The 19,163-nt window shown below is 35.1% G+C and overlaps 1 protein-coding gene across 6 annotated transcripts in view; it reads left to right on the top strand.

Annotated features, from left to right (window-relative positions):
• PDS5B (PDS5 cohesin associated factor B) overlaps positions 1-19,163 on the top strand; it is a 196,883-nt gene that overhangs the window by 123,436 nt on the left and 54,284 nt on the right. For all 6 annotated transcript variants that reach the window (XM_022574627.2, XM_022574626.2, XM_089899278.1 and 3 more), the window contains 2 exons: positions 4,136-4,241; positions 6,661-6,821. In XM_022574627.2, the coding sequence (XP_022430335.1) occupies positions 4,136-4,241; positions 6,661-6,821 (267 nt within the window). The remainder of the gene's footprint in view (positions 1-4,135; positions 4,242-6,660; positions 6,822-19,163) is intronic.

Genomic DNA, 19,163 nt, shown 5'->3' with positions numbered 1-19,163 from the left:
GTACAATATGGAGAAGTGTAAAAGTGTTATGAGGTGATTCTAAAAAAGCATTTGGGGGGCTTCCCTGGTGGCGCAGTGGTTGAGAGTCCGCCTGCCGATGCAGGGGACGCGGGTTCGTGCCCCGGTCCGGGAAGATCCCACATGCCGCGGAGCGGCTGGGCCCATGAGCCATGGCCGCTGAGCCTGCGCGTCCGGAGCCTGTGCTCTGCAACGGGAGAGGCCGCAACAGTGAGAGGCCCGTGTACCACAAAAAAAAAAAAAAAAAAAAAAAGCATTTGGGATCAGATTGTGGAAAGGCTATAAGAGCTAACTTTAGAGCTTTTACTTTGTTCTTGCTCTGTTGAGAACCAGGAATGATTGATGATGGATAGGAGGAGGGAAGTCAAAAAGATAGACTGCTAAGGTGTTGTTATAATTGTCTGTGGATGGTGGTAGTGGGATGGAAGGGAAAGAACATATTTGAGGAAGGTTTTAAAAGAACAACGTAAAAAATGGGTCATCTTACTGGAAATGGGGAATAAAAGGAAGGAATCACAAGTATACGGGGTCAAGTCCAGATGATGAATAGTATTACCATGAAAAGAATGAAAGGAGCTGGTAAGAAAGGATGCGGTGCTTATTTGGATGCAATTTTTTTTAATCAAGGCAAATTAAATTTAAAGTGAAACTGTTGAGAATAGATAGTTCCCTGAGCAAGATTATGTAGAAAAAAGTTAAAAAGATCAAAAGATCATGGACAGAACCGTGAAATTTTTTTTAACAGTAGAAAAATTACAGAAAGGTAAGAAAACCAGGTTATTGCAGTATTTTGAGACTTAAGATACCAGCAGTAATATGTGTGATGAACAGAAAGACTGAGGACCAAAACAGGTCTTTGACTTTAGCAGTTAGTAGGTCATGGTGTTACAGAAGAAGTGTTCAAACGTAAATAATAGTAACAGGTAGTAGCCATTAGTGCTTATAATGTGCCTGGGCTGATTCTCTGTGTTTTACGTGTTTTAACTTACTTCTTAACTTTATAAGGCAAGAAATATTTTTATTCCCATTTTACAGGTAAGAAACAGTGAGCTACACAGGTGTTTGAGTAACTTTCCCATTGCTGGGAAATAGCTAGCGGCATTTAAACTGAGGAAGTCTGGCTCCAGCACCCTCTTGCTTTAGCCACCACACTGCAGAAAGATTCCACTCTTGTTCCCCACCAGTAGTCAATGAGTGTCCAATTCACCTAACTCTTCCTGATAGTGACTTAACCTTTTCAGTCTTTGCCTTTTTATAGGTGAATGATGGTACTATTTTTTTACAAAAAACAAAAAATTGTGAATAAAATTGAACATTTTTTTCCCTATGTGTTTTTTGGCTAATTGTGTTTCTTCTTATTCTTCTGTGAGTGGCTTAGAGGAATTGTCTTATTGATTATATGAATGCTTTATAAATTAAGGCTAGTAACACAGTTTGATTACCTTCTAATTTGTGCTTGACATTAATAAATATTAAATTATATAATCTATTATTTGTTTCCTTTATGATTTCTTTCTGCCTTTGGTATCATATCAGATGGTTATGTTTTTTACATTCAGTCTTTAATTGGTCTGGAACTCATTTCGTTGTAAGGTGGAGATAGAGATCCATCCTTTTTTAAAATCCTGATAGCTAGTTGTATCAGCTCCATTTATTGAAAAATTGATTCAAGATGTTCCCTCATTATAGCATAAATTCTTATATTTGGGGTCTTACTGGATGTTTGCCTTGGTTTCTTTGTCTTTTGAGGCTTTTATGATACATTTTTATCTCATTGAGAAAATTCTTTTATCCCTCCTCCCCTAAAATGTACTAGATGTTCCCAAACATTAATTAATTTTTCCAGATTAGCTATAGAATGTGTCTGTTGAATCTTGTCCTACACCAAGTTGTGTTCCTCTGAGATGCAGTGAAAAACACCATTTGTATAATACTGTGTTTCCATGCTTGTCTTGATTTTTTCAAATCTTTATGCTCCCTTAATATAATTTCAGAAGTTATGTACAGATTCTGTGCATTTAAAACTTTTTAAAATAAGTTTATTCATTCATTTATTTATTGGCTGTGTTGGGTTTTCGTTGCTGCACGTGGGCTTTCTCTAGTTGTGGTGAGCGGGGACTACTCTTTGTTACCGTGCGCAGGCTTCTCATTGCGGTGGCTTCTTTTGTTGTGGAGCACTGGCTGTAGGTGTGCAGGGTTCAGTAGTTGTGGCACGAGGGCTCAGTAGTTGTGGCTCGCAGGCTCTAGAGCACAGGCTCAGTAGTTGTGGCGCACAGGCTTAGTTACTCTGCGGCATGTGGGATCTTCCTGGACCAGGGCTTGAACCCGTGTCCCCTGCATTGGCAGGTGGATTCTTAACCACTGTGCCATCAGAGAAGCCCCTAAAACTTTTTATTCCTAGTTATTTTGTATATTTTGGCTTGTCATTATAAATAGATTTCTTCTACCCCTCACCCGCCTGTATTTTTTAGGTGGCTTTGGCTAATACAGAACAGCACAGTCGATTTTTAGTGTTTTATTGGTGTCACCTCACTGAACTATCAGTATTTTGTAATAGTTTTTCAGTTGATTCTCTTTGGTTTTCCAGGTTGATGCTTTTTCTCATAGATTTTTTAATATCACTGGCTCTTGTTCTTTGGTTACTAGCTCAATTGTACCTCTTCAGGAATGCCTTTCCTGACTGACCTGGTTAACCAAGAGTCTTGTCTTCTTGTCTTGGCCTTCTTTCTAGTCCTATTTTCCCTGATTTTAATGTATTTGTTTGCTTATTTTTGGCCTTTGGCCTTCCCTTGCTAGACTTGAGAGCTTCATGCTCTTACTCATGGAAGAAAATAATGAATTTAATTTTGGGTATATGGTATTTTTCATTCCTATGGTACATCTAGGTAAAAATAAAACCTTGGGACTGATGAAAATATGGGAAGAGGATTCAGGCTGAAGATTTTTATTTGGGTTGGTTGGAGCTATGAGAATCAGTTAATCAGGGAAAATGGGCAGAAAAGGACAAAACATCCTCAAAGATACTAATTGTTAAGGGAATGATAAATTTAAGAGGACGCTGCAAGGAAGACAGGTATATTTGACTTGTAGCTTGACATTAGATTTGAGTACATAATGTTTTTGTAGAAATGTAGATCTACTAAACATTTTAAGGAACATTGAATAATTGAATTTTCTTATATTTTGATATGTATTATGTCTCTAACCTGGTGTCTATTACTTGTTTTTTTGTAAAAAGAACAAATACCTACCAGAGTGAATGATTATTTTCAATAATAGACAGTGCATTACAAATAATTATTTTAAAATTATATAAGCTTGTTTTTAGAAGAAAATTTCAAAATGTTGTGTTTCCTTTTTTTTTTTTTTTTTTTTTTTTTTTGCGATACGCGGGCCTCTCACTGTTGTGGCCTCTCCTGTTGCGGAGCACAGGCTCCAGATGCGCAGGCTCAGCGGCCATGGCTCACGGGCCCAGCCACTCCGCAACATGTGGGATCTCCCTGGACCGGGGCACGAACCCGTGTCCCCTGCATCGGCAGGCGGACTCTCAACCGCTGCGCCACCAGGGACGCCCATGTGTTTCCTTTTTGATATATTCTGAATGTTCTAGTGAGGATTTATTGTGTGTCTGTTATGTGGCATTTTTACACCTTTCAGGAGGAGGCCTTTCTGGCTTTTATAACAGTCCCAGACACAGTAATATTTGCTAGATGGTTTGAAAGTGCTTAATGTTGCATTTATCCTTTATTTCAATATACGTGTTTCTACTTACTGGAGTAATAATGAACTTTAGATAGTTAGAAAACATCTATTATCATTCACATGTTTAGGCATAAACTTTACACGGAAAATACAAGAATAAAAATATAGCATTAATAAACAGCAAATCAGATAACATTTTGACCTCATTTGAATGGACAAAGGAAAATATCATTTCAAAAAGAAGCTATATTTACTATAGCTTTCTGTTTTGCCATAATGGTTGGGCAACAGCTGTATCAGATTTTATGTGGTTTAGTTGTGGTCTATATAGAAAATATTCAGGATTATTTTTCTTAGACATTGCTAATAGAAGAGTTAAAAAAATGAAAAAAAAATTTTTTTTTTCGTGCTTTAGTGCTCTTATAAAGCAAGTGAACAAGTCAATAGATGGAACAGCAGATGATGAAGATGAGGGTGTTCCAACTGATCAAGCCATCAGGGCCGGTCTTGAACTGCTCAAGGTAAATATGCTTAAGGTGAAATTAAGTGCCTAATTAGACAATTGTTAAACATATATAGTTTGGATTTTTTAGACTTGAGATTTGCTTCTTTAGGTTTATAGAACCTGAAGTAAAATTTTCTTAATCATTTTTAGGTAATTTTGAAATTGCATGTTTATTCTAACATGTAAGCTAAATATTCTCAGGTTTAAATTGTATAATATAACCTAGTATTAATTATATTAAGGATTATAATTTGAAGCTTTCATTAGTAAACAAAGAACTTGCTTACCCCTACCACAGGAAGAACCAAAATTTTAAAGTCTGTTTTATGTGTTATTTTGTTAGCTAAAATATACTACTACCTTTTACTGATTACAAAGATATCAGTTAATTGTTGATAACATTGAAAATATAAACTAATAAAGAAGGAAACATTGAGAAGCCTATCATTCATAAATATCTTTTGTTTCCTTTTAACCTTTAGAAAAATGTACACTTTTATATAGTTGAAATCAGACTGAAAATAAAATTTCGTATCTTGACTGTTTTCCCATAATAAATTATAAGCATTTTTCTCAGTGTTTTTTGACAGTATTTTTAAGTGTCAAAAAACAGATTTTATTTTAGATGTATGCTTTAAGTTAATTGCCTCTGTTTCCTCATCTATAATGGAGTTAGTAACAGTACTTCTCTCACAGGGACTAAATTAAATCATGTACTTAATGTCTTAGCAGAGTGTCTGGCTCATACTAAAAATAATAATAAACATTATTTTTTGATTAGTTCATTTTGGAGATATCATAGTGTTCCCAACTACTTTCATATTGTTGGATATTTAGATTTTTCTAATTTTATTACTGCTAAGGTAAATAAGATCTCCTGCTAATGTCTTTCTTTCTTTTTTTTTTTTTTAAATACTAGAAGGACATTACTGGGTCAAAGAGAATGACCACTTTCAAAATTCTTGGATATATGTGTATTCAAATTCCTTTACAGAGAAATCGTACTCATACAGTATATGTAATTCAGTCAACAGTGTATGAAGGTGCCTATCTCCTATCTTCACAAATTTGGAATAGTATAAAATTTTAAGAGTTTTACTAACCTGATAAGCGAAAAATAATGCTTTAATTTATATAATTATTGCTAGTGAGATCCACCTTTCATATGTTGATCATTAGTGTCTTCTCTATAGCGAATTCATTGCTTTTATCCTGTGTTCATTTTCTACTGACATCTCAATCTTTTGTTTTTTTAACTGACTTAAAGTGTGCTTTTAACTTCCTTGGCTTTTTTATAGGACATATTTGATATATAAAAAAATAAAATGTATTCTGTTTAAGTTATAAAGTATAGTAATAAAATGAATACTAATAGAAAGTAAAAGGAATGCGAACCCAAATTAAACAGAATATTAATACTGTTGAAGTTCACTGAGTGGCTTTTTACCCCACATCTCCCAGGTCTGATTGTCCTGAATTTGGAGTTTATTATTCTCTTAACTATTCTGTTTAGATTTTCCATTTATGTCTATATCTCTAAATAACATCACTTATTTTGCTTGTTTCTCAGTCTTATAAATATGGCATTATGCTCATACGTTTTTCTACTACTTGCTTGTTTTTACATTCTACATTTGAGTCTAATTGTTTATTTTAAGCTTAAAAGTCCTGTCATGTTCAGAGGGGTTTTTATTGTTTGTGATTTTTAAATTTGAAACAATGCAGCTAAAATTTATTTTGAAATTGTGTATTGTAGGGGAGGGTCTAATTTGATTTCCTCCAAATAACTATCCACCTTTACCAGGACTATTTATTAAAAATAAAAATTCCATCCATTCTCATTTATTTTCTGTTACCATCTTTATAATCTGTTACACCCTATCTTAAGTGCTTATATACGGTAAGCTCTATTTATTGCTTTATTTTTTCTTTTTTTTGTTGCTTCTAATGTTAGTACCATGTTGATTTGATTATTGTAACCTTACAATATCGTTTATTGTCTGGTTGTTTTACCCCCTTCCCTAGATTACTTTTTTCCGAAAATGTTATTAGCTGGTCTCTTCTAATAATCTTTGTTTAGAATCATAGAGGTATTTTTAAAAATTCTCTCTTCTCATTTTCCTTTTCTCCTACCTTCATTCTCCACCACCCCCCTCTCCAAACATTAACCAAATCCAGATTATTCTGAGTAGAATTATGGTACATGTAATTTAATTTTGAAGGTAATTGTTTCTTTAGACTGTACAGTCTTCCTACACAAGAACATTTCTGTTATATATTTGAGTAAGTTTTAAATTTTATTTATAGTGCTCTTATTGATTTTTAAGCATAATTATTTTTGTATTTACTTGGATTTGTAGTATTTCTAATATGTAACATTTCAGGTTTATAAAGGTGAAAAGGATTACAGATCATTTTTTATGATCATTTTTTAGGTACTCTCATTTACACATCCCATCTCGTTTCATTCTGCTGAAACATTTGAATCTCTCCTGGCTTGTCTGAAAATGGATGATGAAAAAGTAGCAGAAGCTGCACTCCAAATTTTCAAAAACACAGGAAGCAAAATTGAAGAGGATTTCCCACACATCAGATCGTGAGTTGAGATTTTTCTGATAAATATTCTGGAAGACAGAAAACTACTTACTGTTTCTTGATTTATGTAATAGTTGGAATCTTTTAAGTTTTGAGGAAATAATGTCTGGGTTATCTTAAGTCTAAAATATTCAGTTTAGATTCTCATTTCCTGGGAGAAAGCATTGATTGGTTTTAGAAGATTCATGAAAATGTAGGGTGAGCATGGCGTTTCTTTCTGAAGCATCAGTTTTGATTAAAGATTTTCTTTTTGAATTGTATATATACTTTTTTTAAAATTTATTTATTTTTGGCTGCGTTGGGTATTCATTGCTGCACACGGGCTTTCCCTAGTTGTGGTGAGTGGGGGCTACTCTTTGTTGTGGCGCACGGGCTTCTCATTGCAGTGGCTTCTCTTGTTGTGGAGCATGGGCTCTAGGCATGCAGGCTTCAGTAGTTGTGGCATGTGGGCTCAGTAGTTGTGGCGCGCGGGCTTAGTTGCCCCGTGGCACGTGGGATCTTCCCGGACCAGGGCTCGAACCCTTGTCCCCTGTATTGGCAGGCGGATTCTTAACCACTGCGCCACCAGGGAAGCCCTTAAAGATTTTTTTTTTTTTTTTTTTTTTTTTTTTGCGGCACGTGGGCCTCTCACTGTTGTGGCCTCTCCTGCTGCGGAGTACAGGCTCCGGACGCGCAGGCTCAGCGGCCATGGTTCACGGGCCTAGCCGCTCTGCGGCATGTGGGATCTTCCCGGACCGGGGCGTGAACCTGTGTCCCCTGCATCAGCAGGCGGACTCTCAACCACTGCGCCACCAGGGAAGCCCGCGCTTAAAGATTTTAATGAAAACAGTTTTACAGTAAAACAGTTCCTTGGCATATTATCGCACAGGATAAGTAATTCATGAAAATTTAAGATCCAATGGGAAATTCCAAAGGCATTTCAGCAGGATTGTTCATAGCACTCTTTACTTTCTTCTGTGATATGAGTATTGACTCGAAAATTTTCAGAAGTATTGCTTTATTTGGCACAGGGAAACAGAGAAGCATGGTATAAGCATCCTAACAGCAGTGTGTTATGTGTGTGTGTTTGTGTGTTCTAGTATTTCCAAGAATTGGAAATTGTGCTCTTATCCTGGTGATCTCTAATAGTGGTTGATTATTGTTCAAGATTCTCTAATAGCTCAAATTCTCTAATAGCTCAAAAAGAATAAGTCTTCATTCTTTATGAATCCCTGCTTCTCTGTATGCATCTCTCCTCCCTGTTCCTGGAGAGCATAGCTGATAGTTGGTCTTGATATTGCCATAGTCACTGGTGGTTGGTTTTACTTCCAGCTCGTTACTTTTGGTCTAGTTAGTTGTGGTTGGGGTACTGTGCTTCTTCATGTTGAAGAATTGCCTGCGGCTCTTTTCTTTAGAGAGAGACTTGGACAAAGCTAGCTTTTAGAGGCTCAGGTATACTTTCTGTTATTACTTTCTATTTTCATGAACTTAATTCTAGAAACTATTGATATATAGGACAAAAGCATTATTTAAGTGATAATTGAAACATAAAATAATTTTGTAACAGTATACTTTTTGGCAAGGGTAAGAAACTTTATTGTTTAGAACTGGCTTCTTAATTTTTAAGGGAGCCTAGAACATAAATTTCCCTTTGGAATGGAGCTGCGACTCTCCTATCCAGATCAGAGATCAGAATTTGGAGATATATGTATACACACACACTATATGTATAAACTGTATATAACTCTACCATATACTGAATGCCCACTTATTGTATTATCTCATTTAAACCTTGTAACACTTCAGTGTGATTTGTAGGAATTATCCTAATCTTCCAAATGGGGAGTCTAATGTTTACTTGAGGTAAATGGTTCTAGGTCACATAGCTAGCAAATAGCAGAGTGAAGATTTGAATATAGGCCTGTTTGTTTGCAGTGCTTATGGTACCATATCCATTATGGCACAGTTCCTTTCTTAATTGGAGCTTTAAACAAGTTTTAGTTTGATTTATTCAATGGAGGTTTTACTTTTCATTCTAAACTGTCTTTCCTAGTACCCTTTATATTTTAAAGAAACATCGTTTGATATATTTGTAGGAGAACTACGAGAGCAAGGTTGAAAGGTGGACATTTTAGAACACACGAGGGCATTTTAAAACATACTCTGCTTTAATATGGAACTGAAGTACTTAGAGTTATTTGATATATATGCTGAGTATATTTCAGATATGTCTCATGAGGAGAATTAATTCAGCTGATATTGAATACCTACTGTGTGTACACACTGTTCTCGATGAAGTAATTCATAGTATATGTCTTCCAGGAGATAAAATATGTTTGCAGATTTTATATTTTAAATTATTAAATTGGGTGAGTTGATGTTGAGGAAAAACGATAGAGTTAAATGAATGTTTATTAAATTATCTTCCCTTGAATTCCCTAAAATAATTTAAAAGAAAAATGTATCTAAGTAGAAGCTACCACAAGCTGGACAGAATTGGTGCTAGATAAGCCATTTAGACTGAATTGAGTGTGAAAACATTGACAGTTGATAAATGTATCCCTGAATCAGATGTTTAAGGGAATGTATAATAAGTGTTTTTTCATTTGCTCATTTAGAGGGAGGAGTTTGAGATATGGGCAGCGTTGAGAGAAATAGGGAAAATCTAATTTCAGCTGGAATAGAGCTAAAGGAGAGACTTTGCGGTCATACCATTTTTCTCTGGGCTTAACAGGAGGAGCAAAGCTTACAGGTGAGGTAAGGCTTAGAGTAGAATTGTGAAGCAAACGTCTCACCAACTTTACAGGAACAGAAAAAATTATGTGCTGACCCACTAAACTAAAATGATGGTGAATTATGGGTTCCATTATGACTCAGTAAGTCTCTCAGGAATCTGGCTCATCCCAAAGTAGGCAGATGTGCCAAAACTGAGAGTCCCCTACAGCATAAGGTGTGGTCATAGTCCAAGTGGAGCTGGTTCTCAATTGGGGGAGCTTAAGCAGACTTAGAAATTACACAGAAAAAAAGGACTTGATACCTTTAGTCCCAACTTCTTCCTCCATGCTGTTTATCCAACTAATTTAGCAAGTGTAGTTTGAGTTGAGAGTTCTGATGTTAATCTTTTAAAACAAGTGCCCAATGTTCAGTCCTCAGGGAGACACTATCTACATTTTTGTTTAAATGGTGGAGCCAGAGAGAATTTCTCTTATTCGAAGATGAATTAACAGAATACAAATAAATTAACAAACATGAATCCTATGGGGATAATTTAACATTCAAAAGATAGCTGATCAGCACTTTGGAAGAATTGTATTTTTCTAGGAAACAAGAAAATTTTAGACAGCTGTTCTAAACTGCCAAGAAAATTAAACAGCCAATGACATCTGGGAAAAAAGAACAAAAATAAGATAACATAAAAAGAGAAATGGCAGAACTAAGGATAAAGAAGAGCAGGAACATATTTGCATTATAGAAAGTAATTTATTATAAACAGCAAGGAGCAGAGTAAACAATATTGAAAATGTAACCAGGAACGGTTCTGTTGAACTTGAGGAAACTGCATAGAATGTAGATACAGTGGGCGAAGAAATGAAGGCAGTTAGAGAGAATTGCAGATAGTGAAAAGCCATGATTAGTTTCTGTGGAGAAGACAACAGAATAATGGGAAATGGAAAACATTTAAAAAAATAATAGTAAACTTGCTTAGAACGAATGAAAACATGAATCTGGAGATTAAAAGGGCTCATGTTTTAGGAAAATATTGTGATGGAATTTACTGAATTTTCAGAGATTACAGAAGTGATTTCATAAACATCAAGGGAAAAAAAAAAGGTAGATCATGTACAATGGAAAGATAATGAGACTGACTTATTTCTTTTCAACCACAAAAGATTTCCAAAATTAATGATTCAACAACTAGAGAATTCTGATGGACAAAAAGAATGTATCTAAAGCATTTCCTAACTAGCCAAGTTGTGCTTAAATAAGGGGAAATGAAGGATATTATTTAGGATTCAAGGACTTAAGGAATGTATTAGCCCCTTAACGCGGGCCTCTCACTGTTGTGGCCTCTCCCATTGCAGAGCACAGGCTCCGGACGCGCAGGCTCAGCGGCCATGGCTCACAGGCCCAGCCGCTCCGCGGCATGTGGGATCTTCTCGGACCGGGGTACGAACCCGTGTCCCCTGCATTGGCAGGCGGACTCTCAACCACTGCGCCACCAGGGAAGCCCTAGCCCCTTTTTATTGTGAGGTCACTCTGTCTACCAAGTTGTGTGATTTTTTTTCCCTTTGCATTCAGTTGAGCTTATGCCCCTAAATCAAACTCTTGTTTTCTTCTTGTTTGCATATCTCTGATTTGTCTTTTCTCATCATTTTACTTTCATTATTTAAGTTTTAGATGTGGCTATATCTATGTCTTAGATATTTGAAAACCTGAATTTTTTTTTAAGGGTGATGTAAATAAATAAAATTGGGTCAAGTAGAGGGAAGAAGAAAACCTAATAGACTCTAACTATAAAAGAATTAGAGAAAATTACCCTCTAATAATAATAATAAAGGCAAATAAAAGGTGTGTGTTAAAGGAGGTATTTCAAATCTATATATATAGTTTAAAAAAACCACACAGGAATTCTAATTTATTTAAGTTGTTTAGAGCATAGGGGGAAAAAGAAAGCATTTAGATTACTTCTTATAAAGCCAAGGTAACTACAGGAATGCTAAAACCTGATAAAAGATATCCCTCCAAAAGAAAACTAAGACAAATCTTACTAGTGTTGATGCAAAAACTGTACATAAAATATTATCAACAAGAGAATTTACTACAGTAAAACAAGAATATACTACGGCCAAATGTGATTAATTCCAGGAATACAAAAAGGGTTACTACTAAAAAGCCTAATATTCATGTTGTAATTCATTGTATAAATGAGTACAAGGGAAAGGGCACACACTAGATCATTTTGACAGATGCTGAAAGGGCTTCTGATAAAAAAAAAATTAGCTATTTATAATTAAACCCAATAAAATACGATTTAATGCCTTCATACTTCTCAAACCAGTATACACCATCATATAGTAAAACACTAGAAGCATTCCCAGTAAAATCAGGAGCAAGATGAGAAAATACACTAGCTCTGCTATGATTTAACATTGTTTTGGAAGCATTAACCAATATAATTACATAAGAAAATAAGAGGTGCAGGCGTTGGAAAGGAGGAAGCAAAGTTATCATATTCTAAGAAAAATTCAAGAGAATGAACTGCAGAACTAGTAAAATACTAAAAAATAAGATGGGCAAAATAAGTATGTAAAAATCCAAAGCTTTCTTTATATACCATTAACAATCATTTAGAAAATATTATACAAGTAGAAATCAGAAGATTCAGAAGTAAAGTGTATAAGAAATTTGCAACCCTGTACAACCCTATAATAGTGAGGGGTATAATAGTTAACAAACAAAAAACTTAGATTATTGAGTAAATAATTGGCAAGCTGTTTTAAAAAGAAAAATTAATGTAGACTGCTTACTTGCTTTTACATATATTCCAGATGAGTCAAAGATTATTCATATATCTAAGATTTCAAATATATATAAAATTAATTAATAAACATATTAGTAACCAGTACATTTTTTGTAACTTCTTACTTTGTGGTGAAAGGGACACTGATGCCAAGTCACAATTGAAATATTGATGGGTTGGATTTTTAAAAATTCATTTATTGAAAAAATATTTGTAGAGCCTTCATTGTGTGTAAGGTACTTGAGGATGTTAAAATGAAAATGACAGGTTAAGTCTCTGCCCTTATATTTTAGTGAGGGAGAATACTATTTAGACAAAAGCAAAAATCATGAAATAAATTGGAAACAGAACTGCTATGCTGGGAAGCTATTTTCAATATATATGACTTTAGAAAAGGTTAATATTTGTAATGTATTAAGATTCTTAACAAAGGAATAACAGACATATCTCACAGTAGAATACTAACATAGGGAATAAATAAGAAATTTACAAACAGGAAGTCCTTCATCACATTAGGAAAGGACATTTATGCCTGCTAAGAGTGCTGGAGGAAAATACAATGCCCACGTGCTGTATAACCAGTTTTAGCTAGCATGCCAGTGCTGCTCTCAGTTGGAATATAAACGGATGCAGCTTTTCTGAGTTGGTAATGTGGTAATACTTAACAACTTAAAATGTGTGTGGTGTTTAATACTGTAGTTTCACTTTGAGGTATTTATCCCAGAGATAATTAGAAAATATGTCTACATAGTGGTTATATGGTTCAGGGTCCAGTCAGAAGCAGAAACCATTCCAGGTATTTTAAACGTAAATAAATTAATTAATACAGATGTTTGAAGCTTGAAAGAGCAAAAAGTTGCTTTGGCAGCTCAGAGATTATGATTTGCCGGAAGCAGCTACCACCCTTAGGGCTGGTGGAACAACTGGGAATAAGCGGTGTTAAGGACTGCCCAATGGGTGGAGGAACCTGTCCACATTGTGCCAACTAACTGTCAGAGTAGGGGTGGCCTGGCTCTTGCTGCAGGGCAGCACAGCTACTGCAGAGAAGGCCTTAAAGAAGCTGTGGTGTCTCTTGTTGGAAGAACCTACCAGCTCTTGTGGGAGTCTGGGAAATGTAATTTGCAGATTTACAGCTCCAGGATCTCAGAGCAGATTATAGGATATAAAGCTCAGAGACACTAGATAAAGAGCTAGCACAGGGATGTTCATTGTTTGTTGTCAAGATTTAAAAAAAAAAAAAACCATCTAAATGTTCAGTGGTAGGAGATTGGTTAGATTAATTGTGGTATAGCCAGCCACTGAAGACCTGTGTGACCTTTTAAAAAAAATGTTTCCAAATATATATTTTGTATTCTCATTTATTTAATATGTCTATGTATGTACAGAGAAATTTTAGAAGTAGTTCTAAAATATGTTAACACTAATTATTTCAGGGTAGTAGGATTTGGAGTTTTTTTCTTTAGTGTTTTTAATGTGTTTTTCAGTTTTGTTCGCAAGTGGGGCGGCGGGGGGTTTCCCCTTGAATTTGAAGGGGAAAAATCAATTTAATGAGGGAATAAAGGATTTCCTTTAATAGAAACTTATTAATATAAAAAGCAGTCAGAAGGTAGTCGCTTCATTTACGTTCATTAACTTCTCAGTCTGCCTAGGGCTTTAGAATTTTTTCCCTTCCTTATTGTTTTGGTTTATTTCTGTTTTCTGTTTAAATGAGAATGCAGAACATTGGATGAACTTAAAATTTCTCATGCTATCTTTGAAAGTCCCACCATAGTTGCTTCTTACTTGTGTGTGACCTGTAATTTTTCTCTTGATTACTAAGAAAAGGGACTATGGATGTTTGTATTGTAAAGTCTGACTTATGAGAAGATAGGTCTTCTCTGGGGACTTCAGTTACTGAAGTAACCAGAAAATAATAATTTTTCATTTCACAAGGAAGCCACAAACCACAGACTAAAAAGAGGGCATTTTGGTGAGGCTCGAATTGTTTTTCTACATAGTTTATTATTGAAGTTTTCAAACATATAAAGAAGAGGTAGAATATAATAGTGAACTCCCATGTATCCACCAACCCGTTTATATATAAATAACTAAAAGCCACTTTATGTTTAATTTATAATTCTGCCCACTCCCCACATTCCCCTTATATCTGAAAACAAATCCCAGACTCTATATTTTCATCTGTACATCTCAGTATCTCCAAAAGATAAGAACTCTAAAAAAATGATCACAATGCTTTTATCGTAAACACAGTTAATAATAATTTCCTAATAATAATATCCAATTAAAACATAGTAATTTTTTTTAACAGTTTGGTTTTTTTTTGAATCGGGATCCAAGTGAGGTTTCTACATTGTTACTGCTTGATAGGTCTCTGAAGTCCCTTTTCTCCGGTAGGTTCCCCCTCCAGTTAGCTCTTCTCTTTGTGTTTGATGAAGAAACCAGGTTGTTTATCTTGAAGAGTTTCACATAAACTGACTTTTGATTTTTGCTAATTGTGTGCCTTTGGCATGCTTTAACGTTTTCCTGTGTTTTCTGTAAAGTGATAGTTGAATCCAGAGGCCTGATTGGATTCTGCTTCAGCTATTTTGTCGTCACAGGACCGCTTTGTAGGTGGTGGTATGCTCTTCTGTCAGGAGGAATGTAATACCTGGCTGTTTCTCTTTTATTATGTTAGCAGCTGATCATATTTAGTAATCAGTAATGATACTGTGTCACTCCTTTATCACTTGTTAGCTGAATACTTTTATAAAGAGGAACTTCTCATCTATTCTTTGGCAGGATAAGTGCTTGATACTTTTCTTTTTTCCTTTTTTTCTTTTTTTAGCGTCAGAAGTTATTTATTCAGGCTTTTTTTCTGTACCTAATATTATTCGTTTTGCTCTAAGTCAGTTAACTTGCAGAAACATAAACATTACTTTAAAGCACATAAAGAAAAATTAAAATGCTTTTTTTCATTTAATTTATCAGTTTATTTTAAACATCATGGATCTTTTTTTATTGGAGTATATAGTTGCTTTACAATGTTGTGTTAGTTTCAGGTGTACAGCAAAGTGATTCAGTTATACATATATTCTTTTTTTTTAGAGTCTTTTCTCATATAGGTTATCACAGAATATTGAGTAGAATTCCCTGTGCTCTACAGTAGGTCCTTGTTGGTTATCTGTCTTATACAGATATATGTTCTGTATAAGTGTGTATATGTTCATCCTAAGCGCCTCATTTATCCCTCCCCGCCACACTTCCCCTTTGGTAACCATAAGTTTGTTTTCCATATCTGTAAGTAGTGGGTGATTCTTTTATGTATTGAACAGAGTTCAAAATAAAGAGTGAGGAGTTTACTAGTATCCTCTGTTGTCGTCTTTTAAAAATATCATTATAAACTGATGGATTTACTCATATTTGTGTTTCAGTCAATTACAATGATCACTGGATGCTCACATTGTCCCATCTATAGGCTATTCAGATTGACTTCTGAATCCTTTTGAATAACTCCACTAACCTTTGTAATGTCTTTGCAACCTGGTATGACAAAATGTTCCAGACCCATCTTGTACATGTCCTGCCCCAGACCTGCATTCAGCCATTTCTCTGAGGAGCCCTGGTTCCTTTTAATGGGAATAGTATTAAGAAATCAGAATGTCAATCTTGTGTGTACTAATTGCTAATGTGTGGGTCACTTTTCTAGGACAATTCTGTGCATACAGCTTAAAAAAAAAAAAGGTTTTTTGGAAGATAAAATGCATTGTATGTTTATATTGATTATTCCAGTTCAAATTGGGTTTTTATTGAGCCTCTTCAGTTTTACATTTTTCTTTTCCCCTATGCCGAGCTAATACAGGATGATAAAACTATGATATTACATAATAACTCATTTGAATTATCCCATAATAAATACAGAACAGTCTCAGAATAGTAGTAGCACCACCAGTGTGATTCCTAAAAACAGCTGTTTGTTTGCCTTATGTAGTTCTCTTATGTATTTAGGGTTCATCACACTAGGGATTTACAGTCAAATTCTTGTGTTTTAAAGTTACTTGGAATGATTCTTTGTGTAGTTATGCCACCAAATGGATGCACACTTTCGTTCATTTGTTTCTTTTTATTTTTTGAGGTTACTTTAAAAAATTTTTATTTCTTAATTATATGAAATATTCACAGGTTTTAAAGACAAGCTGAAAAAGCAAGATATATTCTAAGAAGTCTAGCTTGTACTCGTCAACACTCTACCCTATTCCTTCTTACCTATAGATAAACTTAAAAGAAGTCTTTTTATGCATGTCGGTCTAGATATGTTTCAGTGCATATGTGTATATGTATGTGTGTTCACATGACCTCTTTGATAGAAGAATGATAAAAAGTACACTATACATGCCTTTCTCCACCTTGCTTTTTTTCTCTTTACATATACTAGCAGTTACTCCACATTGAAATATTTATTTTGTGGATATATCATAGAATAAATGCATACATAATTTTACTAGATATTGTTACAGTTCCCTCTGTAGTTATACCATTTCTCATTCTCTCCAGCAGTGTACGAATGTACTTGGTTCCCCATAGCCTTGTCAACAGACTATGTTGTTAATGAAATGTTTCTCCTTGTCCCTGGTTAGCTTCCTTGTTCTTCAGTCTTTGAGAGCAGCATCTACTTTCATTTGTATTCGTGTTTGCAAGGCATATCTCTTTCTTTCAGTCTTTTATTCTCTCATTCTTTTTTTTTTTTATTAACATTAAAATTTTATTTATTTATTTATTTTTGGCTGTGTTGGGCCTTTGTTGCTGCACGCAGGCTTTCTCTAGTTGTGGCGAGCGGGGGCTACTCTTTGTTGCGGTGCGTGGGCTTCTCACTGCAGTGGCTTCTCTTGTTGTGGAGCACGGGCTCTAGGCACGCAGGCTTCAGTAGTTGTGGCGTGCGGGCTCAGTAGTTGTGGCTTGCGGGCTCTGGAGCGCAGGCTCAGTATTTGTGACACACGGGCTTAGTTGCTCTGCAGCACGTGGGATCTTCCTGGACCAGGGCTCGAACCCGTGTCCCCTGCATTGGCAGGCGGATTCTTAACCACTGTGACACCAGGGAAGTCCCAGTTCTCTCATCCTTTCATTCTTCTGTTCCTCCCTCGTTCCCTCCTCCCTCCCTTCCTTCCTACCCTGTAAATGTTCCTGGGGCTTAATATTTAAAATAAATACCTTGTAAATATCCTATAGTTTGAGTTGGGTCTTTGTTTTGTTTTTGTTGGTTTGTTTTGATTTTGGTTGTTTTAATCCAGTTTGACACACTCTTTCTTTCAATTGGAATGTTTATACCATTTACCATTTAATGTAACTGTTGATACAGTTGGGTTTAAAGCTGCCATCTTAATATATGTTCCCATTTCTTTCTGTTTCTGCCCTCTTTGAGGTTGACTATTTTTAATGATTTTATTTTATTGGCTTATCTGTGTTCAAATAAAATTATACCCCTTAATGTATATTGTAAAACTCTTGCAGCAGTATACTTCCATGCCTTCCCCCTCCAGGCTTTTGTGCTTTTGTTGTCATACATTTTGTTTCTATGTGTGTTATAAATGCTACAATATGTTACTGATATTTTTGCCCTAAACACTTTGATATATCTCAGGTTAACAATAGCATATTTCTTTGATTTGTACACATATATTTACCTTTTTTACCTACCATTCTTCATGTTTTGGATATCTATCCATGTTTTCAGCTGGTATCATTTTTGTTCCTGAATAACTTTAATGTTTCTTAGAGTATAATTCTGCTTATAATTAATTACCTTAGTGTTTCTTTGTCTGAAAAAGTCTTTATTTTATCTTCATTCTTAAAGTATTTTTGCTTGGAATAAGAATTCTAGGTTGAGAGTTCTTTTGGTTTTCAGTACCTGAAAGATGTCACTCTCTTATTTTCTGGACTGCATAGTTTCTGATGAAAAGTGATCTTTCATTCTTTGTTCCTCTATACATAATATGTCTTCTCTGACTGGTTTTGAGATTTCTTTTTTTTTATCGCTGTTTTCACCAAATTGATACTGATGTGCCTTGGAATGGTGTACTTAATGTTTCTTCTGCTTGAGGTTTATTGAGATTCTTGGGACTGTGGGTTTATTTTCATCATATTTGGAGTTGTTTTGGTAATTCTTTCTTTCTTTTTTTTTTTTTTAATGTTCTCCCCTTCTCGCCCCCTTGGTTTCTGGGACTCCAACTGCATGTATTTTTGACTACTTAATATTGTCTTAGAGGTCACTGATGTGCCATTCTTATTTTTTTTCCTGTCCCCCCCCTTTGTTTTATTTTGCATAGTTTCTGTTGCTATGTCTTCAAGTTCACTGATCTTTTCTTCTATAATATATATAATCTGCTTTTATTCTATGTGTATATTTTTAATTTGAGGTATTATATTTTTCATATTTAGTAGTTCCATTTGGGTCTTTTTGATATATATATATTTCACTTCTGTCCTCATCATGTTCATGTTTTCTTCTTACCTTCATGAGCATATGGAGCATATTTATAACAACTGTTTTTATGTCTTTGCTAATTCTGTCACCTGTGCCATTTCAGGGACTGTGTCTATTGATTAATTTTGTCCTGATTATATATTTGAAGGTCTTTCTGCTGTGGCTGGTGGAAACATGAATTGCTACCAGCCCTGTGTGTGGTAGGGAGTTTTTTGGCCTACTTCTTTCTAACATTCTTTTCCTGGTCTTAGGTAGTTTTTGCTCTTGCATGATGCTGATCATTATTCAGCCAAAGACTCAGGGATACCCCTCTTCAGGTCTACAGAACTCAAGCTCTCTTTCTCTCTTTGTAGCTCCCTCCTCTGTGGTGCTTTGCTGTAGAAAGT

Source organism: Delphinapterus leucas, chromosome 18 (assembly GCF_059928025.1).
Source record: "Delphinapterus leucas isolate spDelLeu-1000000601 "Yukka" chromosome 18, BTC_Dleu_Yukka2, whole genome shotgun sequence".
In the NCBI taxonomy this organism is placed as follows: domain Eukaryota; kingdom Metazoa; phylum Chordata; class Mammalia; order Artiodactyla; family Monodontidae; genus Delphinapterus; species Delphinapterus leucas.
The sequence above is the reverse complement of the archived record's forward strand: the minus strand, read 5'-3'. Positions and strand labels throughout refer to the sequence as shown.